Source organism: Ursus arctos, unplaced genomic scaffold (genome assembly GCF_023065955.2).
Source record: "Ursus arctos isolate Adak ecotype North America unplaced genomic scaffold, UrsArc2.0 scaffold_11, whole genome shotgun sequence".
Taxonomy (NCBI): Eukaryota; Metazoa; Chordata; class Mammalia; order Carnivora; family Ursidae; genus Ursus; species Ursus arctos.
In genome coordinates this window covers 1,589,014-1,608,929 of record NW_026622775.1, presented here as the reverse complement: position 1 = coordinate 1,608,929, position 19,916 = coordinate 1,589,014, and the positions used below count along the sequence as shown (strand labels likewise).

Here is a 19,916-nt window from a genome sequence, read left to right as displayed (position 1 = left end):
AACCCCATATCTATTAACAGTCAGCCCCCCCTTTTTTCCCCCCAGCCCCTAGCAATAAGTAATCTACTTTCTGCCTCTTCAGATTTGCATATTCTGGAGATTTCATGTAAGTGAAATCACATCATATGTGGCCTTTTGTTAGTCCCTTCTTTTCAAGTTCTTCTATGATGCAGCATGTATCAGTCCTTCATTCCTTTTCGTTGCTGAATAATATTCCATTGTATGGATATACTGCAGTTCATATATTTATGAGTTGATGGACATTTGGGTTGTTCCAATTTTTTACAATTATTAATATGCTGCTATGAATATTTGGGTACCAGTTTTTATGTAGACAATTGTGTGTATTTTAAGTCTCCTCTCAGGACTTTCCCTGCATAGCCTATATTACAGCTTCACTTTTTTATTAATCGTAATGAGGCAGAATAGCATAGTGGTTAAAGGTCTGGGATCTAGAGACAGACTGCCTAATTCAAATCTTAGCTAAGCCACGTATTGGCTGTATGAATTTGGCTATTCAACTTCACTATGCTTCAGTCAGCTCACCTGAGATGAGGATAATAATACCTATCTCTAGAGTCATGAAGAGAATTAGATGACATAAGTTATAATGTAGTATGTTATTAAAACAAAATATTCTGAACACAAATGCAAAAACACTTTTAAGTAAACAAAAACCTATATTCTGATGCACGTTTTGATAAGGAATGATAGCACAATCATATGACTGATGAAGGAGAACTGGGTTAAACTTCTCTGCTTTCAGGAAAAAAGATTTAAAGATATCTGATAATGTGATAAAATGGTATGGACCTAAATATACAACACACAAATGTACAGGTCACACTGGGGGTGTCCATGTAAGACAGGCAGACTATATCCATGTCAGTGTCCTGGCTCTGATATTATAGTTTTACCAAAAGTTACCAGTGGAAGAAACCGGGCAATATAATGTCCAATTATTATTATTTCATACACCTGCATCTGATCTACATTTATCTTAGTAGAAATTTCAATTAAAAATATGTGATCTCTGTGTAAATTTACTAAAAATCATTAAGCTTTACATTTACAACAGATGGCTTTTATGAGACATTTGCCATAGCCTGTAGAAGTTACATTTAAGGAAAAATCACCGTCATTACTACCATCATCACCATTACCATTGAGAATAGATTATACATTTTCTAATTAAATGACATTATTTTTTTCCAGTTCTAGGTCATTCATTCTTTTTTTCAGCTTTTGAGACATAATTGACATATAACATTATGTAAGTTTAACGTGTACAACATAATGATTTGATATACGTATATATTGGGAAATGATTACCACAGTAAGGTTAGTTAACATCCGTCACTTCACATACTTATAATGGTTGCATGTGTGTGTGGTGAGAACTTTGAAGATATACTCTTTTAGCAACTTTCAAATATACAATACAGTATTGTTAACGATAGTCACTGTACTACACATTACATTCCATAACTTATTCATCTTATAACTGGAAGCTTATACTCCCTGCATTACATATTGACTGAGTAGGACACCACTAAGTTCTACTATGGAATAATTAGATGTAGAAATCAGCGCCTCTCTTCCAGGAGACATAAGTTTAATTTAAAAGAAATATTTATAGTATTTTTAGTGAAGCAAACAGTTCATTTTATGTCCTAACCTGCCCTCTAAAAACACTTCACGCTAATTTATTCATCTCTTAATTTTAATTCTCAGATTATTTGGAGCTTGATTTCAAGTCAGTTTGAGCAACAACCCTGAGTAAATATAAAATATTGAGTTCCAAATTCTTAAAACATCAGGTAGGTTGGCATTATCACTGAGTTTGTTTTTACACAAAATATTGAAAATTCACCTACTATCTATTTCTTCTTCTTGAATCCTGGCACATTTAACTGCATTTCATGACAAGTGGAGAAAGCATAAATCAAAGCTGATAGAATTTACTATTTTGGAAGGGGCAACCAAAATCTATTTTATTGCGAAAAGATTATATATCTATCTTAAGTCAGGGATTTTCTGCAATGTACAATCTAGGAACAGAATAATGCTGGAAATAGCAGATACTTAAGACTTTTTTGGCTTGCAGTCGCAATGATTCAGGGGCTCTCACTTTACCCTCTCCTCTTGTGGAACTCTTCTTTCCCACTGTATACCAAAGTTTATATATATTTCCTACTATACACTAAGGTATACAGATGTACTCTATAACCTTCTTAAATAATGTCATAGTATTCCCTGGGTTTTGGCAATGAGTCAAAATAAAAATTGGAGATCTACACCAAGTAAATACTGTATATTTGGCAAAATCATTTGTGGTTGTGTTCTTCAGCACAATTTCCAAGATAACCACCAGCTCTACTTGGCAAACCAACTCTCCCACAGTTAAGGCTCCAATTGTAAAGTTGGCTTGTAAAATATTTTCCTGCTACTGGCTTTGGTGCCATTACTATGCTTCAGAACTAGTTTGCAATGGTGGCATAATAGTTGATGAAATGTTATTTTGATGAACCAACACTGACAGCTGCTCCGAAGTTTTAACTTGTCTATATGGTTGTTTATAAAACAAAGAAGGCTCCCTCAGTAATTTGAGATGGCTAGGTAAGACTACTAAATTCTATTAAGCAACAAAAACTGAATTCATTGAAGAAGGAATTAGAGCAGGTTTAATCTAAATATTAGATATTCTAACATATCATAAACATCCATAGCTTTGATGACATTTTATTTAAAGATAATTTCAAAGAATTCATAAGAATTTACCAACTTGGATGTGGGACATAATGGAAAAGAGGGTTTCTGCCAGGTGTGTCTGTGAATTATAAGAAAGGTTTTTTACTGAGATCAGCAAATAAGGAAATACATTTCAATAGTGACACTGGCTTACAACATTGTGTGTGGGTGGAGCCTTGGAGGAATTGATAGAGAAATTGTAACTTCAGCAAGTGAAACCAAAACATTAACTCCAGTTTTTGTTACCTAATACAAGTCCAGTGCTCAAAGAGGACTTTGGAAGTCTCTCATAATAACTCCTTGGCAGGTGCATTTCACTTGTTCTGGAAGTGATGTTGACCTGCCAGTGTCTACCTTATTGTGACACTGCATCAAAATCATATCAATTCCCTTGACTCCTTGCATGCACCAGCATAATGACAGATATAATTAAAGCCATAGTTGGTAAATCCATGAATTTAAACAAAACAAGGGACTCTCTTCATTCCAAGTTAATTTCTCATTAACCATTAGTTCAATAAGAAAGTAAGGAAAACAATATTGCAGTTTAAGAAAAATACCTATCTTGTTATTGTCCACTATCACTTCCATAAAATTCAATTGCTCAAGACAGTTCTATCCTATGAAATTCTGAGAACATCCAGGTGGTACTATCATACATATAATAAATGAAGAATGGACATTACGTCTGTTATAGTCAACTATTCTATACTAATTCAAATAATTTCTCTTTTATAATAAAGGAGAAAGTGGTACTTATATTGAAATTGGTGAATAATGTGCATCTTCTCCTTCTAATAATTTAAGCCCCCCATACAATATTAATTAACAGCTATTTTCGGCATACAAATAGGATACATAAAATAACAAGAGTCTAAATTTGATAGGAAAGAACAAATATTCATGGTCACAATACATATTATTAACCAATGTAGGTATTTGTATTTACCACTATGAATGGAAAATACTACATCTATTATTAGTTGACTAACTTGAGGAAAGCATAAACCACAACATTTGAAAAGTCCCCAAAAAGCAATTAAATATTAGTCTGTTAGCAAAAGGAGCTGTTTATTTTTAACTCTGAATTACTGCAATAATTAATCATAGTTTTCTCAATGAATAGTAAGCATTTACGCTAGACTCCTAAGTATTTTCCTTATTATTTTAGGACAAATAAGAACTAACCAAATAAGCTGTTTCTATTCCAGAGATCAGTAATACTACTCCCTTGTAATCATGTGAAATAATCTTCAGCATCAATGATTAAACTTAACTGCTTTTTCAGAGATTAAAATAGAGTTACAAAGTGAACTACTGAGGACAAATGGTTTTGGAAATCTGATTTATGGAGTAATGGCCATTACTGTGCTCTTCCTTCTGTCCATGTTTTAATTATATACATGCCTTCTAAACTTAAGTTTGACTTTCCAGTCCTTCACTAACACTTACTTCTCTGCTTAATAACATTATAAAAAAAACCCCAATATTGTGTAGAATTTTATATTCTACCTCTAACCTATTATGAAACACACATGCAAACATGTAAAAGAATATAACTCTCCTCCAGCATTTCAACTTTCCATTAAAATGCAAATATAATGATTTCATTAACCAGGCAACAATACCCACAGTCTTAAACCAAAGCAAAGCAAAGCAAACCAGTATCTTTTCTCTTTACATCCCAACTTCCCCTAAGGAACAATCTTCCTCTTATGTTGGATCATTTGTTGATGAATATTTTTTATTTGGATTTGCCATTATTATCCCTTATTGGAGAGATGAAAGCACATTATGAGACTTCAGATTTTAAATTCATGGATGTATCCTATTCCCTACACAGGAAAATATAAAAATATTTCAGTAAACTTTAAGCAAACAACTGGAAAATAACCCTTCTTTCAATTCCTAAACACTAGACGAAGGAGGGGGGAAATCACTCAATGCAACTGAAAGTATGTCATGAAGGCAATGGCCAGTAAATAACACTTATGTTTCATATTCGACCTTCCCAGGAGTCTATCCAGCCACACTTTATTTTGTCATAGGTAGAAAACTCTCCATAGAAACTCTTTTAGCTTAATAACACTAGACAAGCAGCCCCAGCGAAAAGATTCAGCAAGACTGGAGTGTGTTGTGTGTGTGTGTGTGTGTGTGTGTGTGTGTGTGTAGAAGGAGGAGGAGGAAAAAAGAGACACGGAGAGGAAGGCAGATAAATAAAAGACCAAAGAAAAGAGAGCAACCAAGACAGAGAAATTTGGATGGGACTGTTAGAGATCTGCTCCCTACTTCTCCGTTTCTTTGCTGGGATTGGGTTTCATTTCTTTCGGCGCCCCTGACCTTGCAGTCTTCCAACTCTCAACTCTGCCCCCCTCCTCCCGCCCGCCCGCCCCCTCCCCCGGCCTGCGCCTGCCTTTGTGTCTGCCTGTCACTTACCGGGGAACCGAACGAAGCTGATTCGGGAGAAGCACAAAGCCAGGACACAGATTTGCCCACAAATTCTCTTATACCCACTCCCCAGGCTGGAAGGCACAGCCCATCGCAGAGCTGATGTACCTTGAGAAAAGTGGGATCTGGTCTTGTTTGGGGGACCGGAGAAACTATTCTCTCACTCAGCACCACGAGCAAAACGCGCGGACTTAGGAAAAAACAAAACCCCACTTAGTGTACTGCAGCTCCACTCCCCGTGACATTCGCCTGGTTCGCCCCCCAAAAAGCGGACACCGGGGTAGAAAGGGGCGGACGCGAACGCAAACCCAGACCCAGAACCTACAACAGATAAAAGGGTCGAAAAACACTCCGTCAGAGTTCTTTCCGGGGTGGGTTAGGTTAAACGAGACACTGGTCTGACTTACAAGAAGGAAAGGGGGTCGGGGAGGATTCAAGGGAAAAGTAGTGCCCCCCAAAGCTGAACTATTTGAGAAAGGAAAGCAAAGAAAAATCACTTTCCTGAGGATAAAAGGCCGGGAAACCGGCTGGTCGGAGTCACAAAGGTAAGTTTTCTGGGTAAGAAGGAGAGGCGCATTAGCGGGAGAGAGGAGAGAACACAGAACTACAGGTTTAAAGGGGGGGGGGGAATTAAAACTATATTTGTCAGCCATGTTGAAGAGGCTCCAGTAATTTGTGAAGCTTCCCTCTTCCCTCTTGGTATTAGTGGGTGACACTGCAGGGTTCGCTCCCCAGTCCCTGGAAGCCCGAGAGAAAGCAAGGGGGAGAGGAAAGGGAGAGTTTCGCGGCACAAGAGAAGCGCTCTGACCTCGTTCTCGTCCCTCAGCCTTGCAGCAATCCAGCAGTTGCAGTCGGGTCTCCTTTCTAACAAATCCTAAAGGGCAGCCATCTTGCTTCCTTCTGCTTCTCTACGAAAGCAGCCTAGCCTCCGCATCAATATTCATAAGGCAGTTTGACGTCTGTTCTCATCACTCGGCGGGGCCGGCGTCTCGGGGCGGCCTCGCCGAGGGGGCGGACGTGACTCGCATGCGAGCCGGGCCTGGGCGCGCGGCGCTCGCGAGGAGGCGGCGGTGGCCGCCGGAGCTCTCGCCGCAGCCGCTGCTGCTGCCGGCTCTCCTCCTCCGCCCGGCCTCCTCCTCCACCGGCCTCCTCCTCCTCCGCCTCCGCCCCGGCCTCCGTCGCCGCCCTGGGGCCCTCAGCCCCGGCTCCCAGGGAATGAGCCCCCCGCCCGGGGCTTCCCGCACAAAGGCCGGAGGCACCGGGGGCCGTACGATGGGGTGCGCAGTCGAGGCCGGGGCTGCCCTGGCGCTGTGCGTGGAGCCCGGGGAGCTGCGCGCCGGGATGAGCGCGGGGCGGGGGCGAGCGCGGGGGAAGGTCCAGCCCCCGGGCGCCGCAGCCAGACCCGGGGCACCCCGGAGCCCCTGGGACCGGCAGCCACCCGGGTGAGGGCGCGGGGCAGGCGCGCAGGGGGAGCTGGCGTGGGTTCTTGGCACAAGGATGGAGACCCTAGATTAACCTTTTAAACTTTTTGTTAGTACCGCACTCCACCACCTACTTAGAGGTATGTGCGCGCCCCTCACCCCTGCGCGCTGCCACCTCCACCCCGCAGCCTCGCACTAGCCCTTGCTCCCACCTCCTTGCAGGTATCCCCGCACCCGCCCACGCGCGCACCCACCTTGGCGCGCGAAGGCCAGCCCCCCCCCCCAAGTAGGTGCACCCGCTCCCGCCTCGTCCCCGCTTTGGCATCCTCTGCATCGTCGCTTTCATGTCTACAGAAGCGCTCCCCAGTTTCGCCGAGGGCATGCCCTTAGTGCTTTGGGGGCCTGTAGTTTTAAAGACTCGACAAATTAGAAAATTGACCGAGTCCTGCTTCACCCCGCCCCGGCCCACCTTCTGTTTACTTTTGCCACGTGGGCTTGGAAGGACAGGGATTCTTACAGATCCAAGATGAATTTCTCACCAGTGACTCTACTTCTCGCTCGACTCCGTTGTAACGAGTAAACCTGCGCTTTCAAATGCCTGCATTTTCTCCAGTAAGATCATCTATTTTGAAAAAATTTCTACCCGTACGCATAATTAAGTAATGAAGAAATCGACCCATAAAGAACTAAATTCCAGGTGACGGACACTCGATATTCCCTGACGTTCCGGATTCTATACCTACGTCCTTCCGTTGACAGATTGTCTTTTCTATTGCCGACTACATTTAATTCTCCTTTTAATGCCCCCTTTCTAATCATAAAATTTTAATTTGAAGATAAGAATCAAGAACAAACTCATATATGAATCGTTACGTTAGCAGTTGTTGAGAATCGACCTCTACATGAAATTTTCACGTACTCACATTCAACTTTTAAATAGATACTTCGGGCACGTCTTTTGAGTCAACACAAGTTATTTTGTATAGCCCATTCTCTTTTCTTTTCTTTTTGTCCGTAATTTCTTTAGAAGTGAAACCTTTTCCTAATTTTATGAAATCGGAATATTTCCTTTGAAAAGAGTTAAATAGGGAACTCTTTCTATGTGTCACATTGTTACTAAGAAGAACGTGTAGAGTGTGTTCTAATGAAACATTGTATATTCCATTCTGAGGCAGAGTTCATTCAGATTTCTGATTTTGCAATGGCCAAGCAAAATCATTCATTTTTCCTTAAGCATTTCACGTGACGTTGAATTTCTGTCTTTTCCAACCGTACACTAATGTGTCATCGAGGTCTTGGCAATTGTTAGTGGACTTTAAGCTGTTCGGGAGGTCATCTTCTAATCTTTTTTGTCAAGTCCAGAAAGTAAAGTTTTCCAAAGACTATGACATATATTATTTATGCAGTGCACAGTGCAGCAGAATTGTTGAAAGCATGGGCTTTGGAGTTGGACAGATATGATTGCATCCTGACTCTATCCCTTACCAAGTGTGTGGCCTTGAGCGTGTTACTTAACTCTGTGTATCATGTGTTAAACACCCTCTGAAACAAAAGGGTTGTTGTGAGGATTCAATGGGGCACTAGGTAAATGTCCAGGTAGTTATTACTATTACCAGCAAAAAGCCATGTACTTCCAGAAGTTTCTCTTGATTAACTAGAAATATATAACTAATTATATGCTTTCTTATATTGAATAACATGTGGCAAATATTGTATTCGCATGTGTTTGATATAAATATCTGCATGTTTCCTTAGTTGTTTGTATTATAATTGGGAAAATGATCTTTAAGGTCACTCCCTTCTCATTTCATCTTCTAAACCTCTCCCTCTGTTGTAACAGGTGGTTCTTGTCTATCTGGAATCATACTTGGCTTGCAGTTGGTTGTGCAACAGGCCCTGAACCTTTTCTTGCCAACTTCTTTCTCTGCACCCTCACCCCACCCTTAACCACCACAGCATTTGTTAATTTAAAAGAACATACATTAACTCCTCTTGGCTTTTGTGACTTTTCAATAGCAAAAGGAAGTAAAATTCTAAAGTCTCCAACTGTAAAATATGTTAATGAGATTTTATATTGTTGATTAAAAAAAAAAAACCTCTTGCTTGGTTGCTATTTCTGGGAAAGAAAAGATAGAGTGCACACAACCAGTTATTTACTGGACATTAGTGCATATTTGTATGTGTAATTCGGAACCAGCTTTTATTAATTGTGTGCCTTCTTGAGATTCTTTCTCTAGGTGTGGATAATCTATTTTTAAAAGGTAATTTGTTGTTTTAACACCAGTCAATTGTTACCAAATTCCTTACCATTTTTTCTCAAACTAAAATTGCAGCACTGCATCCACACAAAGAAATTCTTGCTTCCTTAACAGAGAAAAAAGACTAATAGAACAAGTTCTACAACATGCATTCTGTGTTAGAAAATTGACTTGATCAGCCTGGGCACCTGCTGTCTAACTCAGTTGCTCAGTCTCTAAGCCTCTTAGGGTGGAGGCAGCTTCCTGATGGCTCCGTCCATTAAAGAGCTGACAACAGCAGCTTGCTTTACGATGCAAATTTCTTATAGTGTACTAACAAAACAAAACAACAATGACAAAAAAGGTGCATTCTTAATTTCCTTTCTACTTGCAAAATAGGAAATTTTCTTTAAGGACGTGATACTCTCTTTAACAGAGAGAAATTGTTGGGATACATATTGCTTTGAAAGAATTATAGTGGTGCAACAAAAAACATTAAATCATGGCCTGTTGTTTCCCATCTCCAAAAACGTATATCTGAAGTATGACATGATAAAGATTCTCTACATGCTTAAAAGACAATTGACCTTCAAACAGCACAGCAGTCATTGCTGTGAAGGGACTTTCTTGTTTCTCTTGTCTGGTGACATTACTGCACACCATACCAAGGGACATGTTTAACACAGAACACTAATTTTAAAAGTTTCCAATAAATGAAACATTTAGACGTAACACTAACTTATTGATATAAGTGTTATTATTAATGAAAGCCATTATTGTCTAAGGCCAGGGATCGTAATATAATGAGGTCTTGATAGAGTCTCTTTTATTAATATGATTTCTATTTTTTCTGACCTTATTTCATATGGCTAATTTCTCTTTCTATAATTTGAAAATTTTTAAGGAACGGATACAAATGATATAATCCTAACTTCCTCAAGTCAGGTGCTAGCCAATATGTATACTGATACAAGGGGCGCAAAATGAAATGTCAGATAAAACTCAAAAGTCTAATCCTGTTAAAATATTGCTAAAGGCATTATAAAAAAGGATATTAGGATCATTAGTGAGACAAACATCCTGGAAATGCTTTCAGAAGTATTGCAAATATGTTGCTAATATCAATCTCTTTTCTCCTCATGAATTCTGATTTCACAATCTTTAAAATCTTCATCCAAATTTGGTAACTCAATACCCCCACATTTTGAGAGTATAATTTTTCAACTTTTTTTTTTTAAGATTTTATTTATTTATTTGACAGAGATAGGAACAGCCAGCGAGAGAGGGAACACAAGCAGGGGGAGTGGCAGAAGAAGAAGCAGGCTCATAGTGGAGGAGCCTGATGTGGGGCTCGATCCCACAACGCCGGGATGCCGGGATCACGCCCTGAGCCGAAGGCAGATGCTTAACCGCTGTGCTACCCAGGCGCCCCATAATTTTTCAACTTTGATGATGAACTTGAGTCATGAATAAATTTTAACTATTGGTAATTACCACAACAACACCCTTTGCATTTATATATTATGATTTTATAGATTTCAAAGCATTTTTTATACACTATTGTTTTCTTTGGTAAAGTTATCCTATTATGTTTAATATTCAAATCATCTGTCATATTCAAATTAGCATTGAATTTAATTCCTATCTTATAAATATGAAAAATGAGTTTAAGTGACTTTCTCAAAATCATACAGCCTGTACATAGAGGAAGGAGCACCTTACAAACTCTAGCTTTGTGAATTCAAGTTCAGGCCTTATTCATTACACCAAAATTAGCCTTATATCTTTTCCTGTTCAGCTTCCTCTAAATTGTTCTTACTATTAATAGTACTGACTGATATAGGAATCCTTCCTTCAAAACTCACAATAATTTTCCATCATTCTTCATTACTTAGGAAAAAAATCTTGGCATTTACATTTACTCATTTTTAGTACTCCAGAGGTAACACTATTGCTTAAATACTGGCCATGCACCACGCATGTGGATAATTGTTTTACATTTATTATCTCTTTTAATTTAATGCCTATTAAAACCAAATAATGTAGGTATCATTTTATTGAGAATGAAGGATTGAGTAAATTTGGTTGGAATTAAGTATTAAAGAGCTGGAACCAAGGTCTAAATCTAGGTTTGTCTGGTTCTAAAGCTCATGTCCTTGCAAACTGCACTGTACTGTCTCCCCACTTTCAGATACAGATATCTGTGTTTGCACCGTAAGTTCTTCACACAGTTAGCAGTTCTTAGCAATAACATCAGTATTCTCCATCTTTAAATTCCCATATTTAAATCTCGTCTACTAGGGTTTTTCTCATCATTTACTCTCTCCTCTGTTTCTTTAGTTTCCATTTTATGTTAGGAAGTTGGCTTGCTTGAACTCTTTGGAACAATAATTACATTTGTGTAATAAAAGTGATGCCACGGCCCTGTCCACCCCCCCCCCCACCACCACTTTAACATATGTCTTACCTCACTAACATATTGTTTGGAAAGGTAAGTTCTGTTATCTGTTTTCAATATTGGTGTGGTAAAAAGGAATTGCACCCTTGATCTGCTCCGGACTTCCTGGAATGACTTTGAGTTCGTTCCCGCCAAACAGGGAAGCTGGCAGGTGGAGAGAGCGCCACCTACTGAAATTGTTACTAAGACATGGGTCTTTGGGGATAAAACACTCAGTGTACGAGAGCACCAAATCTTTCCATTGGGAAAATGAATCAGAATCACCTATGGAGCACTTGAAAAATATGCATAACTAGGTTCCCCTCCTCTATCCCGAGAGTCTCTTGGAGATTCTGATTAATGAGGTCTGGCACAGGGTGCGGTAGCAGTGTTTTTTTAAAAAGATTCATGGACAATCAGATGTACAACTCTGCTTAAAAATCACTGGTGTAGCTTAATATGTGACTATTAATAGTTAATAGGCACACAGTGTTGTCATTCATAGAATGTCCCATGACGCAAACAGTGTGTATCCCTGTATAGTCTGGTGGAACCCTTTGCAAAGATACAATAAAGCTGCCTGTGACTCTGTATTTCAGGTTGATTGAATTCATCTAAGTTCTCCTGTGACAGGTAAAAATAAATCTCCTTTGAGGAAAATATAAATAATTAGCAGCCAAAGAATGACCCAGATTATCAGTAGTGAAAAAGAAAGATCAGGGGGAAATATAAGTGATAGTATTGATACTGTGATACCCTGATGTGTTCCCATGAGTAGTTCTATTGCTTGAGTTTTGTCACACCTTTTATTTTTCTAAAATAAATAAATAAATAAATAAACCATTTTTTAATCTAGGCAGTTGGACAAAGTGATTCTACTTTCTTTTTTATCTCCAAAATAATGGCCATGTAATAGTTTATGAATGTATTATATAGCTCCATGCTGTTAGTGCAATGCTTCTAGAAGGGAAAGCTATAGAGATAAAACTAATTTTAAGTCCCTGTTAGGTTAGTCCCTTTCTTATAGATACACTGTACAAAAATGAAAGAAAAATTTAAAAAGGAAGTAGGGTAGCCATTATTTGACATCTGATTTTTTTTCAAATATCCTAAAGTATGTTTCATTCTTTCTAGAGATGTGTGACAAAACCTAATGAGATCTGACTCATGCCCACTCAGAGCTAGTGGGAGCAGGAGAGGCCAAGTAGTTTCCTGGAAAACTCTGCACTACCAACCTCCATTTAGTTTGTTTTCTTATTTTATATCTTTATATCAGTATTATTACTATTTGGAAGAAAACCTCTGTGATCTGTCAGTAATTAAGCATGCCTCTAAGTTGAATATAGGTTGATTTTTCGGACAATTATTCTGCATTTTGCAATGACTTTTATTCCCAAGAAAAAAATTATATACAAACAGGGACTACAAAATAAGGGTTCCTGAAAGAAGGATTGGAGTAGAAGGTGAAAAGAAACACACACACACACACACACACACACACACACACACACACACACACACACTATTAGAACATCAAAAACAAATTCTAAAGGAACATTTCATTGGGGGTCCCTAATTTTTATTTCTCTGTGATATTATGATCATTGGCTCTCGTTAGACTGGGTAGGTAGAGGCAAGGAAATGAAAACTATTGGAGGCAGGTGTGTTTAGCATGGAGGTGGTGGTTGTCAGGTGGGTGCAATCTTAGTGATAATACAGATACATTTTCATGAAGGAAACTTTCCTAAATCTCCTGAAATCATAAAACATCAATGGCAACTTTCTGCTGGTGAGAAAGAACTAAAAGAGCCTCTCTCTAAGTTTAAAACCCAGAAAAGGGTAAAGTAATAATTTTGATGGGTGAGAGCTGCTGTTAAAGGTAGTAGTATGATCTCACAAAATAGATGATCCAAAAATTTAGAAAGAGAAACTAGTAAAAGTATAGCTACTGAAAGTGTTAAACTTGGTCTAAGTAAATGACATGATCTAGGATTGTAGTCTGGATGCTGCTACTGAAAATCTACCAAGAAAACTTTAATATGCATTGTCTCATTTACAATGATCTCATTTACAATAATCTTGAAAATAGGTGAGAGAGTTATATAATTTATCAAAAAATTTTTTTAACATTAAAGAACATGTGTTTAACACATGAGGGAACATGTCTGAGAGATTAAGTAACTTGCCCAGAGTCACACAGCAGGTGATAAATTCTCAGACTTCAGTCTTCTTCAGTATGCTTTCCACAAACCAAAGGGAAACAAATAAACCAACATTAATTCCTTCCTGGGGGCAGAAAAGAAGCTTTAGGAACTTGTGACATTGTATCTTAGGATGATACATTTTCTTTTTTTTTTTTTTTTTAAGATTTTATTTATTTATTTGACAGACAGCCAGCGAGAGAGGGAACACAAGCAGGGGGAGTGGGAGAGGAAGAAGCAGGCTCATAGCGGAGGAGCCTGATGTGGGGCTCGATCCCACAACGCTGGGATCACGCCCTGAGCCGAAGGCAGACGCTTAACCGCTGTGCCACCCAGGCGCCCCAAGGATGATACATTTTCATTCCTTGTCTATGCTCACCCACATGGAGGAGAATCCTACATTTAGGAAAAATGTGTTTCTTGTGTGTTTTTTTTTTTTTTTTTAAGTAGGTCATCCATTGTGGTAGGAATTCTGTTCATTCCAAATGTGAGGTGAGAGCTAATCTAGTCCCTAAAAACATTTCTAAGGGAAAGAACAAGTTGCTCAAAGGTATGAAAGATAAAATATTAGACCTCTTCCTTGATTTCTCCTTTGTCAGGCTACAGAGAAAGTTGTTTGGGGTATGAACATTTGTAAAAGAAGCAAACTTGTTGAATAAGAAGACATAGACTCACATTTTCATAAAGAGCAAAAACGTTTTTTGTTAAATATCTGAAATTAATGTAAACAATTCCCCTTTTATTGAGTAGTGCTGGGTGGAGGGGAGGTTGGTGGTTGATTTAGTTTAAGTCAGAGTTTCAAACTCACAGATTTTCTAATGAAACCAAAACTCAGAATGAAACTTCATGCACACAATCTGGACTGAGCAAACGGTTTTCCTCCAAACCATTTCATGAAAAGACAAGTTTCATACAATCGTAGCCAATAACAATGCTTGTCAACAAGGCAGCTTGCCAAGCAAAAGAACAAGAAACAAACAAGAAAACCAAAAAATCCCCCCAAAGCAAAACAAAAGTCACCTTAGCAAATAGTCTAGATCTACCTTAAAAAAATCTAATGTAGAATGAATTTATTATAGAGTTGTTAATTCTTAGTGACAATAATTGTTTTCTTGGTAGCATATATTTTTACTTTTGAATTTTTAGAGACTTCATGCATGGTAGCCTATGAGGGCACTGATTTTGGTAGTAACGCATAAAATTCAAAAGCATGGCTTCGGGCGACAAGAGAAATCAATGTTCAGTTGGGTCCTCTTGTATCGCTTTGCTCGTGAAAGGGTTGTGCTATGAATTGGATGTTGGGGAGAAGCCTACAAAAGGACTTGAGATGAATGAAAACTATCCTAGTCAGGACACCTTCTCAGAAATGTTTTTAAAAAAAACTTTAGAAATGAAGATTGCTAGTTTCACTTTCCATTGCATAAATGGTTGTTCAAGTCTGAATTTCTAATTTATCATAGTTTCTGGTGGTGCTTGAGATACTGGTGTGTCATTTGTATCTCAATTTTCTCATTTTTGAGCGGCAGTTTAATAGTACATGGCTAAACTGAGTCAAACTGCATCCTTACGGGGGTCTGCTCAGGAAATGCTCAAACACAGAGGCATCAGAAGTGGTTGGAAATACCATCATAGAACGCCCCTCAAATGACATATCTATTCATCCTTCCTCCACATTAGTGGTGGCATCACCCCTGCTCTGCTTTCTCAGCCTTATTCTGTGTTTGAAATTAAACTTACGTGGTGATGACCCACAGCAGCATTCTCAATTCAATATACTCTTATGTCTTCTCTCATCCAGCGATATAATAGTAACTAGATGTGTCCCCTGCCCTCACAGAGCTGACAGTCAAGTGGGGAAACAGACCTGTAAATGGGCAATTATGAAATGTTGTAAGATGTATGAACAAAAGTGTGCAGCCTACAATAGGAAGGGTGTTTAACTCATATTTGAAGGTTCAGAGAAAATGTCCCTTGAAAGTAAGATTTAATCTGAGATCTTAAGAATACATAGGAATTATTAAGTCCAGGTAGAAAGTCAGAGAAGAGTATTTGGTGGAGATGAGAAAGAGTCTGTGAAGAGCCAGGACATGATGGAGCATGACATATTTGAAAAAATAAAACACATTCCAAATGCCATGTTTAAAAAGTCAAGAGCAAGACTGTGAACTCTGACTGCAGCAGTGCAGGGAGCTGATCACCAGGGTTAGTAAAAATCATAGGGAAGGGTTTGGCTTGTGGCCTAAGTGCAATGGGAAACCAATAATGGGTTTTAAAGGACAAGAAAATGATCAGATTTGGACTTTGGAGATATCTTGGTGGTTGCAGTGGGGAGAAGAGACGGAGAGAACACAATGGCAGAGGCTAGGACACCAGCGAGGAGACAGAGGAAGTCGCTTAGGGAAAATGAGAGTGGCCTGCGTTAGAGATCAGGCAATTGGAAGGAGAGGAAAAGAGAGGTCCGTGGCTATCACAGACATAGAAGAAATGGAGCATAGTAACTAGTCCTTCGAAGCCGGGGTAAGCGTAGAGGCAGGGCTCAAGGATGTCACCCGGGTTTCTGACCTGGCCAGTGAGATGGTTGTTGGTGACTTTCACTGGAGATAGAAGTAACAGGAAGAATAAACATGTGGACCTTCTGCATCGCGATGGCAACTGAGAAAGATAACTTTGTGCTCTGAGCGAGAAGAAAAGTAGAGCTCTAGGAGAGAAACAGAGGAACGCCACCACTGAGTTTTGACAGAAAGAAAAAGAGCCCCCAAAGGAGGAAGCCAGAGGTGTGTGGCGCTGTGGGAGCCGGGCTAAGGACAAGCTTCCTTAAGGTGGTCTGACCTGTTAGCAGTGCCCCCTACTACTGAGCTGTCACTGGAGACAAGCAAGGAGAAGTGTGCCTTGGATGTGACAGTGGTGCATTCATTGCAGTCTTTGGCAAAGTGCCATTCAGCGGAAGATTAGGGGTAACAGAAGCCAGACTGCCTGAGCCTGAAGGATACACAGGAAGTGAGCATGAGGACATAGGGAGTGGAAATGACCATTTAAAGGTTAGCTCAAGAGAGGAGGAAGGAGACAGCAAAGTAAGAACAGGGGGATACAGGATTGAGGAAAGAATTTTTTAAGATGGGAAAGACTTGAGCATGTGTACTGATGGGAGAGAGCAACCTGAGGTGGGTGGTTAAAGATGTGGCAAAGAACAGAAACCGTAGTGGGCGAGGCCCCCAACACTGATGCTGCTGAGAAGCTGACGTGGGGAATAGGCCTTTAGTGTGAAGTTTTCTTTACATGTCTTATGCTTCAGGTAGGGTGTAGTCCGTAGTTGTTGACAGAGGTTACACGAGTTCATCTCACCGTTCTCCACCAGATCTCTCCCTCTCTAGTGGGTGCTGAAGATTTTCTTCATGAGTTTTTTTTTTTTAAGATTTTATTTATTTATGTGACAGAGACACAGCCAGCGAGAGAGGGAACACAAGCAGGGGGAGTGGGAGAGGATGAAGCAGGCTCCCAGCGGAGGAGCCCGATGTGGGGCTCGATCCCATAATGCCGGGATCACGCCCTGAGCCGAAGGCAGACGCTTAACGACTGCGCTATCCAGGCGCCCCTCTTCATGAGTTTTTATCATTGCTTTGGAAAAAGGGAGAAATGGGGTCCATGAAATGTACTGTGAATTAAATGCTGATGTTTTGGGCAATGCTGGGGTGGTGTCTGTTATATAATATAAAATTCTAGAAGTCAGAGCTTCCTTTAAAACACAAGGGCATATTGTAAAACACTACAGGGTCTACATAAAGTTATCCTATGGAGGCAAGAGCATTTCCTTTGGGTGATGTGCAGGGATGGCTATGATTCCTAATCCATGTTTCCTACTAGAATGTCAGGTCTGCTACCCAAGAATAATCATAAGAATACATATCAAATAATGATTGTCTACTGAGTGCTGGGTACAAAGTATGTATTATTTTTATATTCTTATAAGAATCCTGCAAGGTAGATATCATTATTTTTAGTTTATAGATAAGGAAAGGCTCAGAGAGAATAAACAAATTTCTTCAAAGAGCTAGTAAATGGCTCAACTAGCATTAGAACCCAGGCTTCTCTGTTTCAGGGTGTGAGTCTTTTGCACTGAGTAACATGCGGTGTCCTGCAGAAATATCTAATTAGAATGATTTTTGTTCTGAATTCTTTCTTTCATAGTCATGTGTTGTTATGCAACTAAAATATCTTCTATGTTAGAAAATAGTGGACAACTAACATAAGGAAAAATTGGTATTGGTGTACAAAGGAGAGAGAGTTGGAGGAAAACTGGATCCAGAAATACAGAGACTAATGGGAGAAAAAGAAGATCATTATCCCCAGCATCACATATTCTTTCAGCTTGCTCATTTGTTCACGCACTTCATTTATTCATTCAACGAATAATATTTTTAAAAATTTTTAAAAAGTTTTAAAAAATTTATTTGAAATAGAGAGGAAGAGAGAGACAGTGCACACACTCAAGCAGGGGTGGGGGGGGGGAGCAGCAGAGGGAGAGGGAGAGGCAGACATCCCACTGAGCAGAGAGCCTGACATGGGGCTGAATCCCAGGACCTTGAGATCGTGACCTGAGCAGAAGGCAGACATCCAGCTGACTGAGCCACCCAGGCCCCCCTAATATTTTTAAATTTATAGACAGAGATATTTTGTCCTCATAGAGCTAAAAGTAATTGCACAATTAAATGCCTACTTGCAATTATGACAAAGACTACAAAGGAGAAGTTTGGAGGCTGTGGGGGAAGATGAAAGGAAGGGAAAAACTTAGTTAAGCTTTCCTTGTCAACTTAAGCTTTCCTTGAGGAAGTGATAATTAAGCTGACTTTTGAAAAATAAGTAGAAATGAACTTATCAAATGAGGCAAGAGAGTCTTGTTTCAGGCAGAGGAAATTGCACATGGGAATGTCCAAAAGCAGAAAGAGACATGGCATAAGGCCCATGTGGCTGGGGCCCAGTAAGCAGGAGAATGTAATTAGATGATAGTTGTAAGGTATTCAGGGGGCCAACACACAAGGCCTTGTGGGTCATGTTCAGTATTCTTTCTTATAATTATCTATTGTTTTTACCTGCTCAGGATTCACCTCTTTCCGCTTCTGTCAGGCAATGAATGATAGTATGATCTAAAGATTGGGCAACCAATGTTTAAACCATGAAGCTCAGGGACACCTAGTCTACCCTGAGCTTCAAGGGTGAGCACTTGTTAAACCAGCCTTGACCAACCAGAGAATAACCTTCTTGTCTCCCTAAAGGAACTGCTGAGAGAGGGAAACATACAACCCAAGCCAGGCCAGTCAGGACCAATAGGGCTAACAGAGCCTTTTGCAGGTATTGTGGTGAAAAGTATTCTCTTTCTGTGGGGATTGCTGGCTCTGTGGAATTGAAACCTAAAACAATGGCAACCAGAAGGGAAAAGTTCAATTCTCTCAAAGGAAATGTCTCTCTGGAGATGTAAGCTGAGCTGAGAGATGAAGAGATGGGTCCAGGTGACATAAATGAACAGATCTACTCTGTAACTTTTCAAATTGTGAAACAGTAAATTTCTCTTACCAAGCAATCCTGTTTGAGATATATTTTAGTCGCTCAGATCTGGAAGAACCTTGATTTAGTTTTTTAAACATGGTACAAGAATTGAAGTGTGGTAGGAAACAGACTCTAAAATGTGCAATTAGCTGAATCTAGGTTGGAAAGATGCCATGATGATCCCTCTTTCTTTAGCGGAGAACTTAACACAGCAATTGATTAACTTGCTATCTGTGGTATATTGGGACTTAGAGCCCAGGCCTATGAGACTGGAGGTTGGAAGACATGTTTGAGAAAAAAAATCAGGAATGTATTATTCCTTCATGTGAGGTTTAGTGAGCTCCTTCAGAAAAGGGACAAACTGCAGCTAAAGCTGGCTTGCCTGCAAGCAGTAAAAACAATCAGAGCAGCCCGTTAGCCCTTATCCTGAAGTCCAAAACAGCCAAGAGTCAGAAGCGTTTTAACTGTTTGGGGTTTGAAAGTCAGGTCCTCTCCTCCAATCTAAATTTAGTGCTAGCGAAGTTGGGGAGGGTAGAACAGAACTGGAAAATAAGATTGAAAACAGAAGCCCTACCCACTCTGTTGACAGAACATCAAGGTCGATAGAAGACAGAAACAACCTGATTGGAATCTTGAATCAAGGATTAGGCCTCCATACTAACTCTGGCTTTTGTTGCTAACTCACTGAATTTACTGGAAACAAATAGATTGTAGAGTTTACTAAGCTTTTAAGGAACTTGGGTTACCAGAGAAACTCAAACACCCATAAACTCTGGGCTGTGATTGCTCAACCCCCAAGGCAATACTGAGTGGGGATCTTAGAGCCACACTAACAGAAGCAGCACTATTAGTCAGATATGATAATCAGTAAGTAAACGTT

At 39.7% G+C, this 19,916-nt stretch overlaps 2 protein-coding genes across 5 annotated transcripts in view; one reads left to right on the top strand and one right to left on the bottom strand.

Annotated features, from left to right (window-relative positions):
* The window catches only part of TET2 (tet methylcytosine dioxygenase 2), a 126,747-nt gene extending 120,636 nt beyond the window's left edge, over positions 1–6,111 (bottom strand). Inside the window, exon 1 of one of the 2 annotated variants that reach the window (XM_026499112.4) lies at positions 6,008–6,111. The gene's annotated coding sequence lies outside the window, so the exon portion shown is untranslated. The remainder of the gene's footprint in view (positions 1–6,007) is intronic. The other variant, XM_057309984.1, reaches the window with a different exon arrangement.
* A 74-nt stretch (positions 6,112–6,185) lies between these two features.
* LOC125281008 (cortactin-binding protein 2) lies at positions 6,186–10,342 on the top strand. Of its 3 annotated transcripts, XM_057309986.1 has the most exons (4): positions 6,186–6,641; positions 6,735–6,760; positions 7,163–7,232; positions 10,119–10,342. In XM_057309986.1, exons 1-3 carry the CDS (start codon positions 6,226–6,228, stop codon positions 7,198–7,200), a joined length of 480 nt encoding a protein of 159 aa, XP_057165969.1. In that variant the 5' UTR covers positions 6,186–6,225; the 3' UTR covers positions 7,201–7,232; positions 10,119–10,342. The 3 variants fall into 3 exon arrangements, 2 of the variants coding, with proteins under 2 accessions (XP_057165969.1, XP_057165968.1); XR_008958590.1 differs by having other exon boundaries at positions 6,735–7,232; XM_057309985.1 differs by lacking the exon at positions 10,119–10,342 and having other exon boundaries at positions 6,735–8,216.
* The last annotated feature ends 9,574 nt before the right edge of the window (positions 10,343–19,916 follow it).

Bases quoted from the DNA above. Each gene is read 5' to 3' on its own strand.
- LOC125281008 (XM_057309985.1), top strand. From the start codon at position 6,226: ATGCGAGCCGGGCCTGGGCGCGCGGCGCTCGCGAGGAGGCGGCGGTGG. The intron at 6,642-6,734 runs GTGAGGGCGCGG...ACTTTTTGTTAG, and splicing joins TGGGACCGGCAGCCACCCGG to TACCGCACTCCACCACCTAC.